General features: G+C 45.0%; 1 protein-coding gene across 1 annotated transcript in view; it reads left to right on the top strand.

Annotated features, from left to right (window-relative positions):
* LOC124805008 (fibrillin-2-like) overlaps positions 1–26,150 on the top strand; it is a 425,338-nt gene that overhangs the window by 88,153 nt on the left and 311,035 nt on the right. The window contains exons 6-7 of the mRNA XM_047265408.1: positions 8,339–8,494; positions 14,074–14,241. Coding sequence (XP_047121364.1) covers positions 8,339–8,494; positions 14,074–14,241 — 324 coding nt within the window. The remainder of the gene's footprint in view (positions 1–8,338; positions 8,495–14,073; positions 14,242–26,150) is intronic.

Raw genomic sequence — 26,150 nt, 5'->3', positions numbered from 1 at the left:
TTCTCCTTTCATCAATTAAATTCAATACCGGTATGCAATAACTTGTATGCATTACAGGGCTATTCAAAAAGAACAACAGATTTCAAACATTTATTGCTTCAAAACTACAAAAGATAGAAACAGAATTCCAACATTTCTAGGAAGAGAGAAATTCAAATTTTTATGCATACAATGTGAGCACCGTGTGTTACACGACAGATACCAAAACTGTGGCTCATTTCCTACCACACACAAAGCAGCTGGTCCCTCATTGTCGAATTCGCAGCTTCAGCAATGTGATGTCACAGACTTTCAAGAGTTTCAGGCATAAGGGGAAGGGGGGGGGGGGGATAAAAACTTGGTCTTTTATGTAACCCACAGATAAAAGTCACAAGGTGTGAGATCTGGAGACCTGGGAGGCCACCAGCGATGAAGTTCATCTTTCGTACTCCCTGGTTTCCAGACCTCATACCTTGTGACTTTTATCTGTGGAGCTGCATAATAGACAGCAATTCTATCCCCCTATACCTAACACTCTTGAAATTTGCAACATCACATTTTGAAGCTGTGAATTTGGTAACGAGCAACCAGCTGCTTCATGTGTGTCAGGAAATGAGCCACCGTTTTGGTATTCATCATGTAACATCTCGTGCTCACATTGAATGCATAAAAATTTGAACTTATCTCTTTCCAGGAACATTGGAATTGTGTTTGTATCTTTTGTAGTTTGGAAGCAATAAATGTTTGAAATCTGTTCCTTTTTTTTGAATAGCCCTGAACTTCTCTGCTTTTTTTGTGTGACGTCTTTGTACCAAATTATGCTCCTAACACTTCACAGGAATGCTTCTGCCTGTCTGCCACATTCGCTGATCTCTTTCTCATTTTTTCCATTTTCCTGTATCACACTTCCCAAGTACTTGACATTTTCACCTTCTTTATTTGTTCACCTCCAATCTTTATTTTGCTAGTTACTCAAATATCTTTCTTTCTAGTTGTAACCAGGGTCTCACATTTATTTACATTACATTTCTTTCCATACTGTCTCACGGTTTCTTCCCAGACATCCAGCTGTTCCTGAATCTCCTCCACCCTATAACCCCAGATCATCAACTCATCTGTGAACAGCGTTCCATTCATCTTGTCTTCTCCAGTTTTCTCTGCTACCTTAGTGGTTATCTCTTCCAAGACCACAATGAAGAGGAGAGATGACAATCCACTGCCTTTTTCACATCACTTGCGTGTCTGAACCAATCCGTCCTTTCATTTTCCACTTTCACACAACTCAGATTTCCACGATACATGTCCTCCATTCTGCTTGTTGTCTCTTTTACCACTCCCTTCTTGTCTAGTGCTTTCCAGGCCTTTCCTTTACAGATGCTACAAAATGCCTTTTCTGTGTCTAAAAAGGCCATCAAAAGGTCTACTCCAAATTCATAGTGGTGCTCCTGGAGCTGCCTCACTACAAGTGTGAGGTCAAAAGTTGATCTCCCAGGTCTGAAGCCACTGTCTACCTCTCTCAATTTGTTCTCAGCCCTTGTTCATATTCTGCTCTCCAGGATATTTTTATAAAATATCTTAGCACATAATAGTTTCAGTGTGACTCCTCGGTACCCCCCGTGCGGGTTCGGGGGTAAGAATAGGCCCGCGGTATTCCTGCCTGTCGTAAGAGGCGACTAAAAGGAGTCTCAAACGTTTCGGCCTTCTGTGATGGTCCCCTCTTGGGTTTGACCTCCTTTTTTTTTCCAAATTTCCGTTGTCAGTGCGTGCCATTTGGGGAAGGACACCTTACTTGGTGTTTTTCTATTGGTCCATCATGCTCCACCATCTTGCATGTTACCTATTGTCGTGTGGGGGGGACTACGCCCAACATCTTCTGGGTTGTCTCCTTCTCGCCTTGTGCGCACTCTTCTTCTTAGCGCCTACGACAACTGTGGACCCTTTCAACACCTGAAATCCAGCACGGTAGCCAGTCTGTTGTGGTGGGGTCGTCATGTACCCTCTTGGTGGTAGCCCCCTGACCACGCAGGGATCGCACTACAGATGCCAGAGCTGTTTCCTCCCCATGCATGCCAAGGAGTATGTGCCCATCTTGTCTGGGGCACGGGGACTCCAGGCAACGGGATATCGGCCAGGTACCCGTTGCTTTGGCTGGGTGGCGCCCTTGGGGAGAGCCCTCGTTCGGAGTAGGTGGCATCTGGGCGGATGTGGCGCAATGAAGCGCAATAAATCACACCAAGCTGGTGGTCGCACGGCCACCAGCGTCTCTGAGCGTGGTAGAGTAGACTTTGATGCTGCACAATATGACCTTCAGTCGTTCCCCTCATTGGCTGCGCCATGGGAGGGACGCCGATCTAGTGCCAAGCGGGAGCCTTACGTACCGCAATACCTTGTCTGCAGCAGGACTGATGGTGACTCCTTTCTCATGACGAAGCCTCTGTTTTTTGTGGAACACCTGGAGGATAAGTTTGGGGAAGTGGCGGGGTTGTCTAAAATGAGGAATGGGTCCATCCTCCTCAAGACGTCCTCCCCAGCCCAGTCACGAGCGTTGCTCTTGTGTGATAAGCTGGGTGACGTCCCTGTTACCGTCACTCCCCACAGTAGCTTAAATATGGTCCAGGGGATTATTTACCATCGTGACCTCTTGTTACAATCCGATGACGAGCTGAGAGCCGACTTGGAACGACGTGGTGTACATTTTGTCCGTCGTGTACATAGGGGGCCCAAGACTAACAGGGTGGCCACCGGTGCCTTTATCTTGGCCTTCGAGGGTGATGTCTTGCCCGAGAAGGTCAAGGTGATGGTTTACCGTTGCGACGTGAAGCCATACGTCCCTCCCCCGATGCGGTGCTTCCAGTGCTGGAAGTTTGGGCATATGTCCTCCCGTTGCCCATCCAGCGCTACATGTCGAGATTGCAGACGCCCCTCTCATCCCGATTCTCCATGTGCGTCTCTGCCTGTATGTGTCAACTGTGGGGAGCACCACTCTCCATGCTCGCCGGATTGCCCCGTTCTTCATAAGGAACGGAAGATCATGGAATTTAAGACCCTGGACCGGCTTACTTATCGAGAGGCAAAACTGAAATATGAAAGGTTGTATCCTGCTTCCATCCGACCATCTTATGCTGCAGCCACGTTATCGTCGCCCACGCGAGCGACGGTTGTCGCCTCATCTGTGCCGCCTTCAGTGGGCCCTCGGGGCCGTGTATCTCTGTCTGCCCCCCTCGTGTCTGGGGGCAAGCCTTCCTCTGTTGCCCCCTTAGCAGTTGGGGGCAAACCCTCTTCTGTCGCTCCCCCCACGCATACTTCAGGAGTGACATCTGCTCCACAACCGGGAGGCTCGATTCCTCCCCCTCCTTCTCCGCCGGCGTTGCCTCCGCCGGTTCCTCTCTCGCGGAAGGGGTCCCTCGGGGCTCTCCCTTCCTCCGTTTCTTCTCCTTCCCAGCCAGATGTCAGCCAGTGGCTGAAGGTTCCGCCACCTGCTGGTCGTAGGGCTTCTGCGTCGTCGTCAGCCTCCAACGCTCCTTCAGAGAAGCTCTCCCAGCCCTCTCACCCTAAGGGCCGACGTGAGAAGAAGGAACGGCATGTGTCCAAGAAGAAGGATGTTCCGGCAGTTTCAGCACCGCCTGCTGTACATAGTCCTGGCTCCGGGGATGAGGTGGAGATCCTCGCCTCTGCCGCGGATCTCGCCCTCACGGAACCCTTGGGGGCCTCTCCTATGGACTCAGCTGAGTCTCCCCCGGTGGCGGCAGTTGGCTCTGAAGCACTGTCTGCCTCTTAGTCGCATTCACGCCCTCCCAGTCCCTTCCTGCTTCCATTCTCCAATGGAACTGCGGCGGTTATTTCCGCCACCTGCCTGAGCTCCGGATGCTTCTGAGTGATTCCCCTGTTCTCTGCATTGCTCTGCAGGAAACTTGGTTTCCTGCACTGCGGACCCCCACCCTTCGCGGTTATTGGGGATACTATAAGAACCGTGCTGCCTGTCAACGAGCGTCAGGTGGGGTTTGCCTCTTTGTTCACCACTCTGTCTGTAGCTCGCCAGTACCCCTTCAGACGCCTTTAGAGGCAGTTGCTGCCAGGGTTGAGCTCTCGCCGACTATTACTGTTTGCTCTGTTTACATTCCTCCAGATGGGGAGCTCCCCCGACATGTCTTGGCTGCACTGCTGGCTCAACTCCCGCCACCATTGCTGCTTCTGGGCGATTTCAGTGCCCACAACCCTCTATGGGGTGGGACTGTCTCTGATGACCGCGGTCGGGCCGTGGAGCATTTGTTGGCTCAGCTCGACCTTAGCCTCTTGAACACCGGTGCTCCCACGCATTTCAGTGTTGCCCATGGCTCGTTCTCGGCCATCGATCTCTCTCTTTGCAGCCCCGGACTTGTCCCATCCCTCCACTGGAGGGTGCACCCTGACCTGTGCGGTAGTGACCATTTTCCCATCTATTTGTCACTACCCCAGTGCCGTTCTTCTGGGCGCCTGCCCCGCTGGACTCTCCACAGGGCAGACTGGCCGGCTTTTACTTCTGCTGCAGCCATTGAGTCTCCCCCAAAGGGTGACATTGACGAGGTGGTCCGTGTTTTAACCACGTCCATCATTTCAGCGGCCAAGGCTGCCATCCCCCGATCTTCTGGCCTCCCTCGGAGGAAAGCTGTACCCTGGTGGTCGCCGGAGATTGCTGAGGCTATTCGCGACCGTCGGCGGGCTCTCCAGCGTCATAGGCGGCACCCGTCTCTCGAGACCCTCATCGCTTTTAAGAGGCTCCGTGCCTTGGCCCGTCGTCTTATTGCACGGCGTAAGCAGGAGTGCTGGGAGAGGTATGTCTCATCCTTGGGCTCCCATGTCTCCCCCTCACTCGTGTGGTCCCGGATCCGGCGGATTTATGGATACCAGACCCCTATGGGTGTCCCTGGACTCTCCTTGGACGGCGCTGTCCGCACGGACGCTGCCGCTATTGCTGAATGGCTTGCCGCGCACTTTGCTCAGAGCTCTGCGACTGCATCTTATCCCCCCGCCTTTCGCTCTCTCAAGGAGCGAGCCGAGCGGACGCTGTTCTCATTCCACACGTGTCGTTCTGAAACATACAATGCTCCTTTCAGCGAGAGGGAATTCCTCGCTGCCCTCGCCGATTGCCCTGATACAGCACCAGGCCCAGACTGCATCCACGTGCAGATGCTGAAGCATCTCTCCAGGGACTGCCAGAGACACATTCTCGCGATATTTAATCACATTTGGAGCGAAGGCGTGTTCCCGTCGCAATGGCGAGAGGGTGTTATTGTCCCCATCTTGAAGCCCGGTGCGGACCCACTGGCGGTGGACAGCTATCGTCCCATTACCCTCACCAACGTTTTGTGCAAATTGCTCGAACGTATGGTGGGGCGGCGTTTGTGTTGGGTCCTTGAGTCGCGCGGTCTCCTCGCTCCATCCCAGGGTGGCTTCCGTCAGGGCCAGTCTGCAGTGGACCATTTGGTGTGGCTGGAATCTGCTGTCCGTACGGCCTTTGCCCGACGTCAGCATCTCGTTGCTGTATTTTTCGATCTGCGGAAGGCGTATGACACAACATGGAGGCATCACATCCTCGCCATGTTGCATGAGTGGGGTCTTCGTGGTCGGCTCCTGGCTTTTCTTCAAAGCTTTTTATTGCGCCGCTCTTTCCGGGTGCAAGTCGGTGCCACCTCTAGTTCATCTTATATACAGGAAAATGGGGTCCCGCAGGGCTCAGTGTTGAGCGTCTCCTTATTTCTAGTGGCCATTAATGGTCTGGCTGCAGCAGTGGGGTCGTCGGTGTCTCCATCTTTGTATGCTGACGACTTCTGCATCTCATTTAGCTCCACGACTACGGGAGTCGCCGACTGCAGGCTGCAAGTCGCCGTTCGCAAGGCAGCATCATGGGCTCTGACTCATGGTTTTCAGTTCTCTGCACCCAAGACTCGAGTTATGCACTTCTGCAGGCGTCGGACGGTCCACCCTCATCCTGAACTTTACCTCGACGGCCACCTGCTTGAAGTGGTGGACACTTGCCGCTTCTTGGGACTCGTGTTTGATGCCCGGCTCACATGGGTTCCTCATGTTACTCAGCTGAAGCAAAAATGCTGGCGGCACCTCAACGCCCTCCGCTGCCTTAGCCACACGTCTTGGGGTGCAGATCGCTGCACGCTGCTGCGATTGTACAGAGCCCTTGTGCAGTCCCGGCTTGATTATGGGAGCCTGGCCTATGGGTCTGCGTCACCCTCAGTGTTGAAGTTGTTAGACCCCATACACCACTGTGGGGTTCGGCTTGCAACTGTTGCTTTTCGCACCAGCCCCGTGGATAGTCTACTGGTCGAGGCCGGGGTTCCCCCGCTGCGGATTCGCCGCCATCGTCTGCTCGCCGACTATGCTGTCCACGTGCATTGCTCGCCAGACCATCCCAATCGTCGCCTGCTTTTCCCTGCTATGGTCCTCCATCTGCCCGAACAGTGACCTAGGTCTGGGCTTTCCGTAGCTGTCCGTGTCCAGTTCCTGCTGTCAGAACTGGGGTCATTCCCTCTTCTGCCTCCCTTCCGGGTCCGTACACCTACGCCTCCCTGGTGTTTGTCCCGACCGTCCGTCCGTCTGGATTTGGCACAGGGACCTAAGGACTCGGTTCCGCCTGTGGCCCTCCGTTGCCGTTTTCTTGCGCTCCTCGAATCATTTCCGGGCTGTGAGCCTGTCTACACTGATGGTTCCCTGGTTGATGGTCACACTGCATACGCTTTTGCTCACGCTGCCCATGTTGAGCAACGCTCCTTGCCGGCTGGCTGCAGTATTTTTACTGCAGAGCTGGTGGCCATCTCGCGCACTCTTGAGCATATGCGTTTCTGCTCAGGTAGGTCCATCGTCATCTGCAGTGACTCCCTGAGCAGCCTTCAGGCCATCGACCGCTGCTATCTCTCTTCTCCTCTGGTGTCCTCTATTCAGGAGTCTGTTTCCGCCATTGTCCGTTATGGTCGTTCGGTGGTCTTGGTTTGGATGCCAGTTCATGTTGGCATCCCGGGGAACGAACGTGTTGACAGGCTGGCCAAAGGGGCGATCGACGCCCCAGCTTTGGAGATCGGCCTCACAGCTCGCGACCTGCAGCTGGTGTTGCGCCGTAAGGTGCTTGGGGTGTGGTCTGTTGAGTGGCGTGGCATGACAGCCCCGAATAAACTGCGGGCTGTCAAGGAGACGACCGATGTGTGGCGCTCCTCCCTGCGGTCTTCTCGCAGGGAGTCTGTTATCTTGTGTCGGCTCCGCATCGGCCATACATACCTGACGCACGGCCATCTTTTGCGTCAGGAGGATCCCCCCCTGTGTCGGTGTGGGTCCCGGCTGACGGTCGCCCACGTTTTATTGGAGTGTCCCCGACTGCGCACCCTTCGGCAGTCTTTTAATCTCCCGGGCACCTTGCCTTTGATTTTATGCGACGATGCCTCCATGGCTGACAGTGTTTTACATTTTATCCGTGCTAGTCCTTTTTATGGTTCCATTTAGAGTGGTCCTGCACCTTTCCCTTTGTGTGTCTCTTGTCCTCGAGTCTCTCATATTTGGTTGCAGATTTTAGTGTGTAGTCGGTTGGTTGACTCTTTCCCTTTTTTGTTGTCATGGTCAATCAACCAGTCTCCGGTCAACTTCTTTTGTTCTGTTTCCTTTTGTCTGGTGTCTTCGTGTCTGTAGTGTTCGTTACCGCATTTGTGTTCTTTTAGGGCCTGGGGGGGGAGTCTCCTTCCCCTTGGGGTTTTACCTGCGTCGTGCATTTCTGTCTCGCCTGTTTTTGGAATGGGGGACTGATGACCTTAGCTGTTTAGTCCCCCTTAAACATCCCAACAACCACCACCACCACTCCTCGGTAGTTTCTTCAGTCCTTCCTACTGCCTTTCTTGAATATACGGACAATTAGTGCCCTCTTCCAATCTTCTGGTGTCTTATTCTCATTCCACACCGCCCCCATCATGCAATACAGCCACTAATCCCGACCTCTCCTGCTGCTGTCACCATTTCGACACACATGGTGAAACTGCCCCTTTCACAATTTACCAGGAAAAGGTTGAATTTTGAGATGGGCAATCTAAATTTTTAAGAGAATTTGGCAAGTTATATAGTAAAAAATATTAGTTATATCTGACAGACTAAGATTTTCCATTGCTTCATATTTTCTGCAGTTTCTCCTTAGAAGCACTAAATTAGTGCTGTTGTATTGTGTATGGCTGAGCCTACATTTTAGTTTTAAAGTTGAATACACCCTGACCTCACATCCAGTCATTGATAAGTTCATTGTATTGTTGTTTCTTATGTTAGTAGGAAACATTCTCTTTGGCAGTAAATTGACTGTTCATGTGTCCTTCCTCACATGTATTACATTTTACAGATGCACGACAAGGCAACTGCTACACAGCTCTTTCAAGACGAGGTCATTGTCGCAATCCATTACCGATAAAGCTGTCGAAACAAGACTGCTGTTGTGGAATGAATATGGGAAAAGGGTGGGGTGATGCCTGTGATATATGTCCTGCACCAGGAGAAGGTAAGACAGTCTCATGGTATCTATAAAATTAAGGTATGTTAATTAACTGCATTCATGTTAGGTGAAAAATAGTTTATTTTTGCAATTAAAATGTTGAAATGAAAATTCAGCTACGATAAATGGGTAGTATGAAAGATGCAAACAATATGAACAGTGAGAATATGTCCACTACAAGGAAATAAAATATGAAACTTGATGTTACACATCGAAGCTAGTCTTGAATGTTAATGACAATAAAGCTGTTTCCTGAAATATCTGAGTACTGCATGGCAAGCGATATTTATTCATAAAGATTAAAATTCTTCTGGGTATAATGCTGCATCATTGCTCAAAAAATAACAATAATAAACTAAAACCGATGTTTCAGCCGAATTGCAACGGCCTTCCTCAGGGCACGACTGGTTTTGCATGGGGATGGGTGCTTCTATTTAGTACAGACTATAGATGTCTGACATCAGTTGTAAAACTGTAAAACTTTTAATTGGCCCTCCAATATGATTGGCTAGTCATGACATAAGGGAAGATGGAAGGAAAAAGGCTATTAGTGGATGTCCATGTCGTCAACGATTGGTAGCTGTCTTCCAATCAGTGTTCGGCTTCTGGTCGGCAAGTTTTCCTCCTGGTGTGCGTGGAAGTGGACTGACAGTTGCTCTACAGCTGTGTGTGCAGATACGTCTGTGTCCCATGTAGCTCTTGCCCCGTGACCGGTCACGGCCAATTGGACTGGGATGGCCGGCAGCCAGGACGCCGGGAGTTTGTAGCCATCTTCTCTGTTGATGTTGTCAGGTTGCTTAATAATTTCGATCGCCTCCCGTATTTTGTGTTCTCACATCCACGATTCTTTCGCCAGTACTCAGGCTTCCTGGAACCTGATAGGTTGTCCACAGTCACGGTGGTGTTCTGCTATCACCGATTTATTATGTTGTTGTAATTGTACATAGCGTTCGTGTTCTGCTACTCGTAAGCTGACAGGTCACCCTGTTTCTCCTGTGTAGGCAGCTTCGCACTCACACCATAGTTTGTAAACACCTGCAGTATTAAGATTGTTGACTACATCCTTGGTGGAACCTATCATTTCGTGGATCCTGTGACTGCTACGAAAAATTGGTTTGAAACCTCGTCAGCGGAGAATGTTGCCTAGCCATTCACTGACGCGTTTTACATATGGTAAGGGTACCAGTGGAAGCTTCTCTTCTTTGCCTTCTTCTCGTGTTCTGCTCCCTTTGGTTTTAGCTACCTTTCTTATGATGTTGTCATCATAGCCGTTGGCACGAAATGTGTGTTGTAGCTCCTTTAAATCTTCTTTGATGTTATTTTCATCGCTTATCCGGTAGGCTTGGGCGGTTAACGTATGCAGAGCAGAATACTTTTGAGCTGGGTGGTGGTAGCTCTCCACGTGCAGGTACCGATTAGTGTGCGTTGTTTTCCGGTACACTTTGTGTCCCAGTTTACCTTCGGCAGCTCTGTATACTTCCACATCCAGAAAAGGCAAGGTACCATTGTTTTCAGTCTCACGTGTGAACTTTATATTTTTGTGCATGGTATTTAAGTCGTCAGTGAACGGCTAGGCAATGTCCTTCGCCGATGAGGTTTCAAACTGATTTTTCAAAGCAGTCCACAAAATGATAGGTTCCACCAAGGATGTAGTCAACAATCTTAACACTGCAGGTGTTTACGAACTACGGTGTGAGCTCAGAGCTACCTACATAGGAGAAACAGGGAGACCTGTCAGCTTACGAGTAGCAGAACACGAACGCTATGTACGATTACAGCAACATAACAAATCGGCGATAGTGGAACACCACCGTGACTGTGGACAGCCTATCAGGTTCCAGGAAGCCCGAGTACTGGCGAAAGAATCGTGGATGCAAGAACGCAAAATACGGGAGGCGATAGAAATAATTAAGCAACCTGACAACATCAACAGAGAAGATGGCTACAGACTCCCAGCGTCCTGGTTGGCAGCCATCCCAGTCCAACGGGCCGCGAGTGGTCGCAAGGCAGAAGCTACACGGGACACGAATGTATCTGCACGAACAGCTGTAGAGCAACTGTCAGTCCACTTCCGCACACACCAGGAGTTAAACTTGCCGGCCAGTAGCCGAACACTGATTGGCGGACCGCTACCAATGGTTGGTGACATGGACATCCACAAATAGCCTTTTTCCTTCCATCTTCCCTTATGTTATGACTAGCCAATCATATTAGAGGGCCAATTAAAAGTTTTACAACAGTGATGTCAGACATCTATAGTCTGTAATAAACAGAAGCACCCATCCCCATGCAAAACCAGTCGTGCCCTGAGGAAGGCCGTTGCAATTCGGCCGAAATGTCGGTTTTAGTTAATTATTGTTGTTAGTTTTTAACAATGACGTGGCATAATACCCAGAATAATTTTAATCACTGGGACACCGGCTGCGGAAGCCTACGTTCTTATATGATATTTATCCAATTTTGCCATCCAAGAATATGTCTTCGATGATGTTAAAAGTTTTACCTGACACTACCTTTTCTCCTTTGATATCAAAATCAGTAGAGGCTTTTTCTTATTTCTGCATAACTGACACATTTTTAGGCAAAATGACTGAACATTGAGACTGTGAACTTAAATCACTCCCTCTGCCTATATCTGATCCATGTCAAGTAGTTTAGGTCTGGCAGATACTCATATTGTGTTGTTTCAAACCATTAAAAATAACCTGGTATCACCAGAAATAAATATTACTGATCACCAGTAAACCCCCAGTTCTTTAAAGAATCAAATTTCCCTGTATGAAACAGATTGAAACATCTGATTGCTTTACAGTTGAGTTAATGTGTTAAACATTTGACTCTAAGCCTGTAAGCGAGAAAGTTTGAGGAAATGTTTGAAATTATATTTAAAAGTTTGTAGGAAGTTCTGAAATGCTCTCATTATGAAAGACTGGATGAATATAGTCCAGGTAATTAGTGCTCCATTTTAAGCAAAAGCTAGTTTTTCGCACATCTCTATGTGTGTGACATCATATCTCCTGAACTATGTGTCGTTCTGTGATATAATTTTGCAGTTACATTCAGTGATACGTGTAGATACTGTCTCGACAGTGTGCTGCAAATAGATTTAGTAGTGAAGCAGTAATAAATTAAAACTTCATTTCTTATATTGAAGTTTTACTGCACACCATTTTAAGTGAAAGCTAGTTTTACATGCTTGTAAATGTGTATGACATGACATCTCTCTGAACCATGTGGTGTACAATGATATAATTCTACAGGTACAGGATTATTCTAAATGATGCACCCATTTTCGAAACTTTGTATGTATTCAAGTACAAATCCAAAATGAACAAGTTTTATACCAATGAAAAGAGGAAGTTTCAAAGTTTTTGGCAGGTGGGTAGTGATGGTTTCAGGAACGACAGGTAGAGTTCACGTGGCAATAGGGCAGACATTCCATTTCACTGTCAGTTGCGAGTGAGATGGTAACTGTGGAGCACAAGGTTTTCTGCATTCTTGAGTTCACGAAAAGTGAGTCCCAAATTGCAGTGGAGCAGACATTTTGTACCAAATTTGGTGTTCAACCACCAACTCACGAAAGCATTAGCCGTTGGTTTCAGCAATTTAAACAGACTGGGAGTGTGTGCAAAGGAAAAAGCATAGGCCGACCATGTGTGTCAGAGGATGATGTCCGATGGATTCGAGAAAGTTTTGTGCACAGTCACAGTAAGTCTACCAGCAGGGTCAGTTGAGAACTTGGGATACCCCAACCAACTGTATAGAAAGCTCTGATACGTCATTTGCTATACAGGCCCTACCGATTACAACTTGTGCAGACTCTCAACCCCAGTGTCAAACTAATTAATCACAAATTATTAAATTTATTAAATTGTCATTAAACATTATGAAAAACAAACTTTGAAACTTCCTCTTTTCAGTGGTATAAAGCTTGTTCATTTTGGATTTGTATTTGAACAAGTATAACAAATTAAAATGTCATGCTTAATGCTGCAGTTTGATTGCATGAACAGCAAAAATTTAGCAATCGATCAACATCATTCCTTTTGTTGTTTTGTGTGTGTGTGTGTGTGTGTGTGTGTGTGTGTGTGTGTGAGTGAGTGTGAGTGTGAGTGTAGGAGGGGGGGGGGGGGTGGAGCATCAGCAGGGGTGTCAGGAAAAGAAGAGTTTCGTAAGGGTTTGAAATTATGTGTCAGGTTTGTTGGAAGTTTCTAAGTGCTCTCATTTTCAGTTGCTGGACAAATGTAATCCAAGATTTGTGTGCCATCAGCAAAACTTCCTCAAGACGAACATACAGTTTCTAACTGTAATTATTGTCTTATTGTTTTAAACATAATAATGACACTTTACATCTTAATGAGTAGATCATGACAGCATCTTAAAATTGAAAATTTGGTCAAAAATTACGTGAGATATTGAAAATCAAATTTTTGTCGCCCCTGGAAGCCATTAGACAGACAACCTGAACCGGTAGCAGGTTCCAGGATAGCAGTTCAGTTATCTATATAAGTAAAATGAGATACTGTGTGTGGGTTTCCTGGGGTTCCATCTGTGTAACAGCTTAAAATTGGAGTCTACACATCAGTGGACTATTCAAGAGGCACAGTTCAACATGTTTTGCCCTTTGAAGTATTTCTCACTGTGGAGACCTGATGGGGGTGTCAGATTATTTCACATATTTTTTCCCTTATATCTTTTAGAGATATCTCCTGAGGGTATGCACCTATGATGAATAGGGTTGTTATTCCCTAGAAGCAAGCAAGTGGGACTGCTATTTGAAGTGCATGGCCATACGTCTGGTGGAGAATCTTTTGGGTATCCTAAAATTCCTGCACTCACTTCTTAGTACATACCCACCTCCATGGTCGAGGACACTAACACACGTTTGTGTGGTGACGTCCAGCCTGGGGGTAAGCTGGTTCGAATCCTAGTGGTAAAAAAATTTTCACTGCCAGTATTTGGTTGTGGGGAGGAGAGGTGGTGTCATAAAATTCATGATCACCATACTTTGTGCAAATGTGCTGGTTTAAAACCAAACCTCTCCTCAGTGTCTCATAAAGTGAGGGCATGTGACACTGTTGATGGTTGTCCGTCATTTGGATGGGAATGTTAAGCTTGGCGGCCCCGTCAGTGCTATTCGTGAAGAGTAGGCTGTGTGCTGGCACTGGGTTTCACCTTCTCCCATCTTTCATCATCGTAATCATCTGCACCACCATCATCATCATGGAGCATGTCGCAAATAAACAAACAAATTTCTCAGTAAATTTGCTCCTTAATGGTTTTTGTTGCTGACAATAAAAATCAGTTTCAGCTGACCACAGTCTATACAGTCACAATACAGGACACAAAAGCTATTTTATTTCAAACCAGTTATTAGAATGCAGTGGCCTATAACAACAACGTACAGTATTCTCGATTAGTAGGCCCCAATGCTTGGATATTCCAAAGTGAAATTGATGCAATTGTTTTTTCAGTGCACTCTAAATAGAAATAACTAGTTAAGGTAAACTAGCTCATGTAAGTGCTTTTCTCATAAATGGTTCTAGGCTAAAGGGATATTAATAATTAAAAACCGTGTGTTTCAGAGGCCTACACCAAACTCTGCCGCATGCCTGGACCAATTGTGCAGGGAATTGATGAGTGTGGACTCCGGCCAGATATCTGTGGACCTGGAAAATGCATTGACACACCTGATGGTTACCGCTGTGAATGTCATCCTGGCTACCGCAAGGGCGTGTCAGAAGTGTGTGAAGGCTAGTTATCCATTCTTTATGCGCTGCTGGTTGGCTAGAGTACTGCATTCAGAGTTTGTTCCATGACATGATTTCATATTTAAATGATAAACTTAACTTTTTTTAGTTGACCAAAGTACATATAATTAATAAAATATAACTTGAATGTATTAGCTAAATTTATTATATTGATTAAAAATCGCTCACCTTCTGACATTGGTTTTCACACTAATAACATGTTAAAGAAAACACTATCAATAAGTAAATGACAGCAGCAAATACTATCTGCATAAGGCCATAGTATTTGGTGCCATCTCCTTATTATCATCGCTCATCTGACTCAGGGTTAGTCAATGGCACAATGCTCTATAACTATTCTGACAAAAGGTGACTTCAGGGTGGATTAACTTGGCTTGCAAACTTCATGGGCCTGAGATGAAGTGGGCCCTGTGAACCAAGGCATAAAGTAGAGTCCACACAGAATAACATGGCCGGTAGGTTCGCACTTGGCAGGGCACGCATGTGGAGAGCGGTAGTAGTGGTAGGGGTTATGGGTGGGCACTGTAGGGGAAATGCTGAGCAGGGGATGTGTCATTCTAAACTGAAGCCTACACTCACATTTTTTGTAAATATTAAGTGGAGACCCTCCATGCCCATACTTGCATGATGACCATTGGAAAAGATCTGTATCCTCTGCTTTGGTTAGTATCTAAAAAGAATTCTATTAAAAATACAACTGTAGCCACACTTACAGCGTGGCTTCAGTTGCCTTACAGGCCTTCTGGGCTGAAAGCTCTATTTGGAACAGTCTTTTGTTGTGCCTATCTGCAACTCAGCATCTCTGCTATATGATGAGTAGCAACTTTCCTTTTCGTAATATGGTTACATTCCATCTAGATTTTCCATGTTTTAACATCATAACGTAATATGCACCAAACGGAAGATCATAGCAAGCCCTGTTTTTCACTGCAAACTTTTTCAAATTTCGCACAGTATCTTACTTCCATGTAAAAATCTCAATAACTATGACCATTAACAAAATGATGAGCGCATCATCATGAACCTGACATATAAAGCTATGAGTAACACAGAAACGAAATATTTTTACCAAGTAGTTTCTGTAAAATCTTTCAAGACAGATTGCAGGATGTGTGCCTCGATTTTGTCATCGCTGAATGGCCAAATGGTGACAGATACTGTCGTCCTCTCCTTCCAAACAAACTAATGAACTTACCCAGTGCTTTAGACGAAAATTGGTCACTGTGCATCAGCCTCGTATTCTGCGTGGACTCTACCATTTCACATTGAGCCGGATGGTAACAACTGTTTTCCTGTGAATACAAATCAGTGTGAGTTGGCTTCCTATAAATGGTGTGTTCCATTGTAGTATCAAACATTTTCTGGTCAACTATTCAAGGAAGGGGAGGCAGCCATCCTTTTCTACATTCATTGGGAGATGAATATCCATGTGGACTGAATTTAGATGTTCTAAATAGCCATTTAAATTATCAGTTCCACGAGGTCAGATAGGACAGGAATCATCTACATATCTGAGAAAACATGCAGATTTCAATGCTGCCAACTCCAAAGCACATTCCTCGCCATCTTTCATAAACTAAAAAGGCAATAATAGTTGACAATAGGCTCCTCACCATAATTCCATTTTTCTGTGCACAGAACTGGTCATTGAATAAAAAGTAAGTGGAAGTAAACACATGTCAAAATAGGTTTGTTAATCCAGCAGCAGACTGAAAACTCAACTAACTGTAACAAACCAGAAGGAGGAAAGTGACTGTAGAGAGAGAAACCGCATCAAAACTTACCAAAATATTAGAGTATTCAAATTCAATCCCTTTAATCAGTGTAAGAAATCTGCTGAGTTCGTTATTTTAAGCACACACTGACCTATTAGTAGGCTAACCAGAATAACAAGGTGTTTCACTGCACGGTAGATCAAAGCACCAATGTTACTGACAGAAGGCCTAAGAGTAACTAGTTTCTTGTTGACCTTCAGAATACCGTTGGTGGTGCAAATTATCGTTGAGCACACGCAGTGCAAGACTGGACCATGGTCTTGTTGTACTTGTCCATAGCTGGCCAGTACGTATGACAGTATGGCAGGTGTTTCATGTAGGTTATGCCCCAGTGACCTTTGTGTAGGAGCACAAGTATTCTGGGGTGCAGAGCTGGAGGAATAATGACCCTAGACTGTTTCTGTTCCATTTGCAGAAGGTCAACACCATTGTGGAGGGGCAGCCTGTTCTTTAAGGCAAAGAAAATTTTGAGTAGACTATGCCATCACACATACATGCTTAACACATTTGGTAACTGTACGGAGAGTGGGGGGTGCTTGAGTCTGAGCCATGACTCCTGCAGCATTGAGAGGAAAATATTAAGGGACAACAAAGAATCAGAATCCAGCTGATATGTAATGACTTTCTGGGTGTCAAAATCAGGCTACAATGTAGCTGGAAGCTGATCCAAAATATTGGCATTGATGTGGTCACTTGTTGGCTTATATATGATGTCATAGGTATATGCCGATAAGAACAATGACCGTCATTGCAGTCTTTGTACTATACCGTACAGGAGGCTAGAACACAATTCTAACATTGCCATCAATGGCTTGTGGCCTCTCAGCATTTGGCTCAACACAGATAGGTATGAAACCTATGAACCACATAAACCATAGCGTATGCCTTTTTTCCAATCTGGCAGTAGTTACAGTGGGAAACATTGAGTTTCTTGGAAATGAACATAGTAGGATGTTCAGAGCCACTAACTTCCTTGTGGGACAGCACTGCACCCAGCCCCTTGCTTCCAGGCATCCATAGCAAGAAGAAGAGGGTTCCTGATGAAAATAGGATGAGGAATGGCTTCAATTGGAGGACTTTTTCGAGCATGAGAGAAGCTGTGGCATACTCTGGAGACATCATTGAGCTGGCAGGATATTTTTGCAATAGGCGGAACAAAAAGGCCGCAGTAGCTAATTTTTCTGTAAAGGATTGCAGTTTCTTGAGACTCTGGGGCCTGGGCATGTTCTCCATGGCACAGATGTGCTGCTTGGTAGAACAGATTATAAATCCTAGGTATACAATGGACTGTTGAAGAAATTTACTCTTACATAGGTTACATTTGATGCCTGCACTGGTTAATCGAGAAAACAAAGATTGCAAGTTCTGAAGGTGCTCACTGGTGGATTCTCCCAGTCTCTATGATATCATCCAAATAACTGCAGGACTAGTTGTTCTACATAACATTGCAGTACTACCAGTGTGCTGGATATACCAAAAGGCAGAAGGTTGTGCCAATAGAGACCAAAAAAGCTGTTGATCACTGTAAAGCCGTAAGGTTTCAGGTATAACGGTAACTGGAAAGTATGCTTCCAGCAAGTGAAACTTATTATAAGTCACCATTTTTCCACTTGGAAATGAGTTCTTCTGGGCACAGAATTGGAAAAGTATCTTTGATTTCCTGGACATTAATGGTCTTAAAATTGCCACATGGTCAGAAAATCTGTCTGGTTTCATTACTTTATGAGGGGAGAAGTCCATTGGCTGAAGGACTTGGGTAATCGCATCAAGGTCCTCCAACCTGTCCAATTCTACTTTGACCATACCTCATAGGATGTGCAGGGTAAGGCGCACCTTTGAGAAGCAAGGCATGGACCCAGGTTTTAAATGAATTTTTACTCCTACGTCTGTAACTTGATCTGAGCCTGGAGTGAAATATGAGACAGTTAATTCTTCAATGCTGTGGAATGGAATATCCTTAGGCATCAAATACAAATTTTCCAAAATGGAGGAACTAAAGTATTTGAATGCATCTAACCTAAGTATGTCCTCAACATTATTGGAAATAATGACAAAAAATGAAAGTTCCCTAGGAAATTTTTGTAAGGTGCTTCTATATCAAAAACCCTATTTATCTGTATGTCATTGTTACTATATGCAGTTACTCTCCCATTAAAAGGTTGTAGTAGAGGGGAACATAACACAACAATGATAGTACTACTTATGATAGAAGAGAATGCGCTGGTGGTGTGGAACGTCAAACCCATTCATTTGTAGGGTCAGTAACAACTTGACAGATTTACCCGTTTCCAGACAAGCTGTTTGAATAATCTGCACTGCTTCATTTGGTGAATATCGACACAATCCATGAAAGGAGGAAATGGTAGAACTAGATTCAAAATTATGCCTATGCTGACATGTAGTGGGCAACTGACACACTTAAATGCTGCACAAAAAACAGGTAGCTGATCAATGTGGGCAGCATGAGTGAAGGTGCCAGTGGTAACATTGAGGACAAGAGGCTGAATGATACTGATTGAAGTTCCATTTGGACAGAGGACTCTAAAAAGTCTCAGAAATAGGATTGTGCTGAGGAAAAGAACATCTACATGGCATAGCATGTTTACTGGATTGGCCAGATCGCATTTTGGATTTCCTGTAACAGTAGACACTGCTGACTGAAACTCCCACCTACTGTCAGTTTCCTATATGAATTCAAAAGCCAGAGCCATTTTAAGTGCCTTATCTATAGAAGGGTCTGAATGCTGTACAACCTGAGAACACACATCGTTACAGGTGAATATTGGGGGAGCAAGTCCCAAATTATGGAGTCAGCATGCAATTTGCGATATGTTTCTTCTGAGCACACAAAAGCATGGTGACACTTAAAGCCCTAAAGGTCATTGAGCCAGTCCTTATAGGAATCTGACTGCCATTTACAGTGCCTGTAAAATTCCAATGCAGTGAAAGTCACTCAGGATTGAGACCTGCAGTGATGTGACAATATTTTACTAAGTTCGGCAAAAGTCAGCCTATCGGCATTTGTCATGGGAGAAAACTTATGGACCAACACACTATGCAAATACCACGAAAGGCAATATTATTATTTTCAAACTGAACCTGTTATCTTGAAAGCAGTGAAATGATGACTGAGGCTCCATAAGACAAAGCTGTTAAATGCTGTTGTTCCGGTAGTTGTTGTTACTGTTCCTGCTGTTGTAGAAGCCACTGCTTCATAAATTTTTAGGCCATATTGCTTGATATATCAATGCACTGTGTGTCTGAAAATACTTGTTGCCACGGTTGAAGTCTGCTATTGTGAACAGAAATACACTGACACAGTAGATGCGCACAGTTAATATAAACTCATGTGAGTTCAGAGTTACATAAATAGAAGGGAGCCAGCCAAAAGTAGAGTCGACAGATAGTCCAGAGTCAAAGTGGATGTAGGCTGCTGATAGCAGCCAGCAAAGTGAAAGTTCAATGTAAGAAAGCACATCAAAGAATGAATGCTCTGAGCTGTGAGTGCACAGTTATAGCCAGCCAGTGGCCTTTGGATACCGACAGGTGAGGTGACGCGCTCTCCAATGGCATGACGTCTTCCCACAGCGCCACTTGCGATGACTTGCAGATCACAGCATTGTCATTGCTCAATCTCTTAACAGTTGTGATACCTCCATATCATTATCGGAACCAGTCTAACACATTTTCTCTGTCATATTTTATCCATTTGTCTCTCACCACTGTTTGATTGCTCAAATCAGTTCTTCACACAGGGCATAACCATTTATTTCTAAATTTGAACTTTTATTACTACTTCATTTTTCCCAAATTCCTCAACAGCTCTGTATTTTTCCTGAATCTGAATTTCATCTGAATTTTACTCCTTCTTGCTATACCTACTATTTACTAATATTGTTTCCTAACTATTTTTTACAATTTTTGTTCTTAATTTTTCCGAAAGTAAATTTTTATTCTAGAAGATAGCAGTTTATCAAGTACTTCATTGTACTTCTCTAACTTGATCTACAGTTTATGTTAGTAGGGCCTTGTCGTAAACGTGAATGATGGTAGACAGGAGACTGTATGCATTAGGGCCAATAGAAACCCTCATACTAGGAATCTGAATCTGGACATTGTGTACTGAATGTTTCATGTTTGCTAAAGAAAAAAAAGTTGGGAAGCTATTCACAAGCATTACAGAGATAAGTTAGTGAGAAGTCAGAATGGAGGCAAATGTATTAGGTCTATCCATCACTGTTTTATTTCACATCCCAGACTCTATGAATGAAATATTCTTCTAAACATTAATTGCAAGACAGCTCATTACTCACTTTAACAATCAAGTGCTGAGTGATAGAAAGGCACACAAAAAGCTCAGGGTACTGTTTACTGAGCTGTCAAACTGTCATTTCAATTCAGAGCATAAGGGCTTTGAAAGAAATATCTACTCCTGACATTTCAGTATCCTGTGTGTACGATGGTGATAGACTGTGACCAGTGTAATATTACTTTTGCCACCAAGCTCACCTATTCATTACTATTCTTAATAGTTAATGTGGATGTTTTAATCTAAGACATAAAGTTTCTAGACTTACCAAGAATTTTTCATATGTCCATAATAGTCTCATTTTTATACATCCTAATTTATCTTCGGCCATTAGAATCAAGATAATATATTCTGTGAATTTTAACTAAAAGGCAAAATGGTCATGATGATCAACAGTCTCTAATGTATGATCAGTAGAAACACAAAACAATTTTAAACAAGATGAGCATTTGAAATTTAGATTATTTTTCTTTATTGATAACGGACATACAGGAAAGGGTAACAGCTATGGAAGTGTGTTGATAATTATACATAAATCATCATTAGAGTCTGTCTAATTTCATCCAAAACATACCAATGTTGCTAGTTGTATTGTAATTTTATTGTCCTTGTTGTCTACAAAAGCGGCTTATGCATAAAACATTAAGCAAGTCATTTTATTAAAAGTTTTGCATCACCCCCGTTCCCAGAACTCCTGAAGACAGACATTGACTGTGGATATTGTACCACAGACACAGTCCCTTTGACTGTTCAGAGATGTCACTAAACCCACCCAAAGCAGTAAACAACCATGCATGAGCAGCACTCGTTAGACGGAGGGGGTCTGACAGCCGATCAGTTCCAGTCATTCCACCAGGAAGGAGGTACACAGCTCATGTTGTCTACAATTCAACCATGGTGAGGTCCATCTTTGCAACCATGACACCATGCAGCGCGGTACAGATGGGTCCAACAACATGCCAAATGGAATGCTCAGGATTGCGATCACGTTCTCTTCTCCGATGAGTGTCGCATATGCCTTCAACCAGACAATTGTTGGAAATACGTTTGGAGGCAACCCAGTCAGGCTGAATGCCTAAGACACACTGTCTAGTGAGTGCAGCAATGTGGAGGTACCCTGCCATTTCGGGGTGGCATTATGTGGGGCCGACGTATGCCGCTGGTGGTCATAGAAGGCGCCGCAATGGCTGTACAATATGGGAATGCCATCCTCCACCCGATAGTGCAACGTATCGGCAGCATATTGCCGAGGCATCCATCTTCATGGATGTCAATTCGTGCCCCCATTGTGCACATCTTGTGATTGACTTCCTTCAGGATAACGACATCACTCAACTAGAGTGGCTGACATGTTCTCCCTACATGAACCCTACCAAACATGCTGGGGATAGATTGAAAAGGATTATTCATGGCCGACGTGACCCACCAACCACTCTGAGGGATCTACACCAAATCACCTTTAAGGAGTGGGACAATCTGGACCCATAGTGCCTTGATGATCTTATGGATAGTATGCAGCAATGCAATACTGGGTATTAGAGGTACCGGTGTGTGCAGCAATCTGGACCACCACCTCTGAAGGTCTCACTGTATTGTGGTACAACATGCAATGTGTGGTTTTCATGAACAATAGAAAGGGCAGAAATGATGTTTATATTGATCTCTATTCCAATTTTCTGTACAGGTTCCAGAACTCTCGGAACCGAGGTGATGCAAAACTTTTTTTGATGTGTGTATATAAACGAAAATAATCAATTATTGACAATGTAATGTAAATGGATAGATTAAAAAAATCTACTCACCAAACAGTGACAGTAGAACACACATACAAAAAGGTTTAACTTTTACATGCTTTTGGAGCTAGTGGCCCCTTCTTCTGGCAAAAGAGTTGAAGGGGAAGGAAGAGTGGTGAAGGAAAAGGACTGGAGAAGTTTAGGAAAAGGAGTACAGTCCAGAAAAGTCACCCAGAACGCCAGGTCAGGGAAGACTTACGGGTCGGGATGAAGAGGAAAGACTGGTTGTTGGGGACTTCACCGGACGAGATTTGCAAACCTGAGAGCTTATCGGTAGAAGATAGGGTAGTGTGCAAGACAGAGATTACTGCTAAAACATTGTGCATGAGTTGATGAGAGTGAAAAGCTAAGTGTGTTGTATGTAATAGAGGTGGCAAGGGGAACGGCAAAAAATAGACAGGTCAGGAAATGACAGCGATAGAAAAATAAAAGGGAGTGAAGAAAGGAGTAGTTACTGTGAAGAAATGCTGAGACAAAAGCAATTAATTTAAATTACGGACAGGTGGGTGGTGAGAATGGAGGACAGGTTGTAGCGCTAGTTCCCACCTTTGGAGTTCTCAGAAACTAGTTTCTGGGAGAGATGTGTATGGTGAAATAGACACCGAGGTCGTGACTGTCATGTTGTAGAGCATGCTCTGCAGCAGGATATTGTGTGTTGCTGGTATATACCCTCTGCCTATGCCCAATCATCCTGACTGATATGTGTGTGGGTGGTAGTCATCCGGATGTAAGAGGCCAAACAGTGTTTATGTAGCAGCTGGTATATGACGTGTCGTTTCACAGATGGCTCTCCTTTGATAGTATGTTTTCCAGTTACAGGGCTGTAACAGCTGGTGGTAATAGGAGGGTGCATAGGGCAAATCTTACAGTGGGAGCGATCAGAGGGGTACAAGCCATAGGTAAGGGATATGGGTGCAGAAGGAGCATAGGGTCTGACAAGGACATTGCGGAGATTGGGAGGGCAACGAAAAACTATACTAGGTGTGGTGGTCAAAATCTCTTCTGTCAGGAGGAGGAGTCACTGGCTCTGAAATTTTATAAGCAGCATTGCTGTAAATATCACTTTTAGGATTTTCGAAAGATTTTGACCTGATATTTGTTTTTATTTTTTGGGAAGTTTATTATGAAGTTTAACTCACATGTGGAAAGTACCATATTGGCAAAGGGTCATGCAGATTTGTCACTGTTTTCTCACTGCAGTAGAATGTTAGTGAACAAACACAGTAGTGGGTAATGCTCAGTTTTGCATTAAAATATTTTATACGATTATTTCTATTTATGCTGCTTTGCATTCTAAATACTAAGAATTTGGTTTGTGTACTGTTACCAATCTGTTACGACATCTCAGTTCTGTTAGCTGCGCTCCAGTGGTTGGTGGTAACAGCCTAGCTCTACATGTGAGGGCTGCATTTGGAAGTGTACTGCATCAGGCTGTGCCAACTGGTTACAACGACTCAGCTCTATTTGCCCCCGTGGCTGCTGGTAACAGCCTAGCAATACATACTAGGGCTGTATTTTGATGTGTATGGCATCAGACACATAGTAAAAATTTCTGTAGAGTTTTGCATCTCAGCTGGCAGCATCTAAAGTTGAATGTTCCTGTCATTGCAGCAAATCATTATTGGTCGTGATTTGATTTATGAAGTGGTGCAGTAACTGTTGTAATTATAGGAAAATGAGGGTCTGCTTTTCAGTAAAGAACATTTAAATTTGATTCAAGGAATGCCTATTTACTTAGTGCTGTACATCCTCCCACAGCACTGTTAACATTACTTATGAAATATTTCAAAACACTCCAACAGCGTTAAATGATAAGTAACACTGTTTAAATATGGTATTACCACTTTATAATCTCGTGAACTACACTTTATCAACAATGACTACCAATCGTAAACATTCAAAGCAGTGAACCCACTTCAGTTAACTACATCTCTTGCTAATAATTCTTGCAATCCGTGACATTGCACACACACAGCTTCATGCAGTTACTTCATAAAAACTTCTTAACATATCTTGAGCAGTGAACATGCTCCAACTCATTACGGCTCTATACCTATATCTACACCTACATCTACATCTATACTCTGCAAACCACCTTGAGGTGCATGGCAGAGCGTGCGTCCCATTGTACTAGTTAGGGTTTCTTCCCATTCTATGGAATGCAAGGAGAATGATTGTTTGACTGCCTCTGTGTGTGTGCATTAATTATTCTAATCTTATCCTCATGAATCCTATGTGAGTGATACATAGTGGGTCGTAATATATTCCTAGAGTCATCATTTAAAGACAGTTCGTAAACTTAGTTAATAGATTTTCTCTGGATAGTTTACTTCTATCTTCAAGAGTCTTCCAGTTCAGTTCCTTCAGTATCTCTGTGACACTCTGCCATGGATCAAACAAACGTGTGACCATTCATACTGCCCTTCTCTGTATACCTTCAATATGCCCTGTTAGTCCTATTAGGTATGGGTCCCACACACTTGAGTGATATTCTAGAACTGGTTGCACAACTGATCACTGTCAGATGGAGGAGTGAACTGAGTCAGGCAGAGTTCAACAATAGTCTTGGGTTGAGTCTGATTTATGCCTGACTCAGTTCACTCCACTATCCAACCGTGATCTACCCCCTCTGCCCTCAAATCATTCCCTGTTAACTTTCCAGAATTTCTTAACGTGACCCTTGCCTCACCGTCATTCCCAGATCCCTCACCATGCAAAGTAACCTTACATCCACAGAAAGATCTGCAACCCACCACCTAGAAACTGATCCCGATCTTATAATCCTACCTGCTGACAAAGGCTCCAGCACTGTTGTTTTGAACTGCAAGGATTACCTGGCAGAAGGACTCTGCCAGCTGTCAGGTTCATCCACCTAAACCCCTGCCACACCCATTCCAGAAGTACAGCAGGATCTCCAGTCTCTCGTCAAATCCTTAGGCCCATCACAGAACCTCTCCCCAGATTCCATCCTTCTACATGCTTTTTGAAGTCTATAAACCCAACCACCCATGACGCCCTATTGTGGCCGGCTACTTTCCCCCCTCTGAGAGAATCTCTGCTATCGTAGACTAGCACCTCTCCGCAGTTGCAGTTCCTTCACCACACGGTGCCCTGCTCATCACTATTGATACCATCTCCCTTCACACTAACATCTTTATGCCCACGGCCTTACCACTATTGAACACTACCATCCTACTCAATGGATTGCAAACCATCCATCTCCTTCCTACTCGTCATGACCAGTTATATCCTCACCCACAATTACGACTCCTTTGAAGGCATTACCTACGAACAAATAGCCCTGTAATAGACTTAGATGCAAGACCTGTCCAACACATCCTCCCACCACCATCCCTTTCTCAGACATCACCTATCCGTCAAAGGCAAGGCTACCTGTGAAACCAATCATGTGATTTACAAGCTAAGCTGGTGCCACTGTGCTGCATTCTATGTGGGCATGGCAACCAACAAGCTGTCTGTTCTCTGTCATCATGAATGGCCACCGACAAACTGTGGCCAAGAAATAACTGGGCCACTCTGTTGCTGAACATGTCGCTCAACACGATGTCCTTCATTTCAATGACTGCTTTACAGCCTGTGCCATCTGAATCTTACCAACACCAGCTTTTCTGAATTGTGCACGTGGAAACTCTCCTTGCAATATATCCTATGTTCCCGTAACCTTCCTGGTTTCAACCTTCATGAGTCAGTGTCCTTACCAATCAGCTACTTCCCTGTTGCCATTCCAGCACTACACAGCCATCTATTTCACCAATGCACTGAGTCTTTTTACTTCTCTCCTTTTCCACTAACCTAACCCTCTCCCCCCCCCCCCCCCCCTCCTCTTCCTCACTCTCCATCTAACATCCCAACTGCACCTATCTGCTCCACACTCTATCTCATCCCTGAACACTCCCAGCAGCACTTTACTGTCCCCCATCCCTATGCCACTCTCCCCCTCCCACCCCAGCCTCCTCCTTACCCCCACCCAGTTGCCTCTCCCATAATGCCCTG

This window comes from Schistocerca piceifrons, chromosome 7, assembly GCF_021461385.2.
Source record: "Schistocerca piceifrons isolate TAMUIC-IGC-003096 chromosome 7, iqSchPice1.1, whole genome shotgun sequence".
Lineage (NCBI taxonomy): Eukaryota > Metazoa > Arthropoda > Insecta > Orthoptera > Acrididae > Schistocerca > Schistocerca piceifrons.
This window is presented reverse-complemented; position numbering and strand designations above follow the sequence as displayed.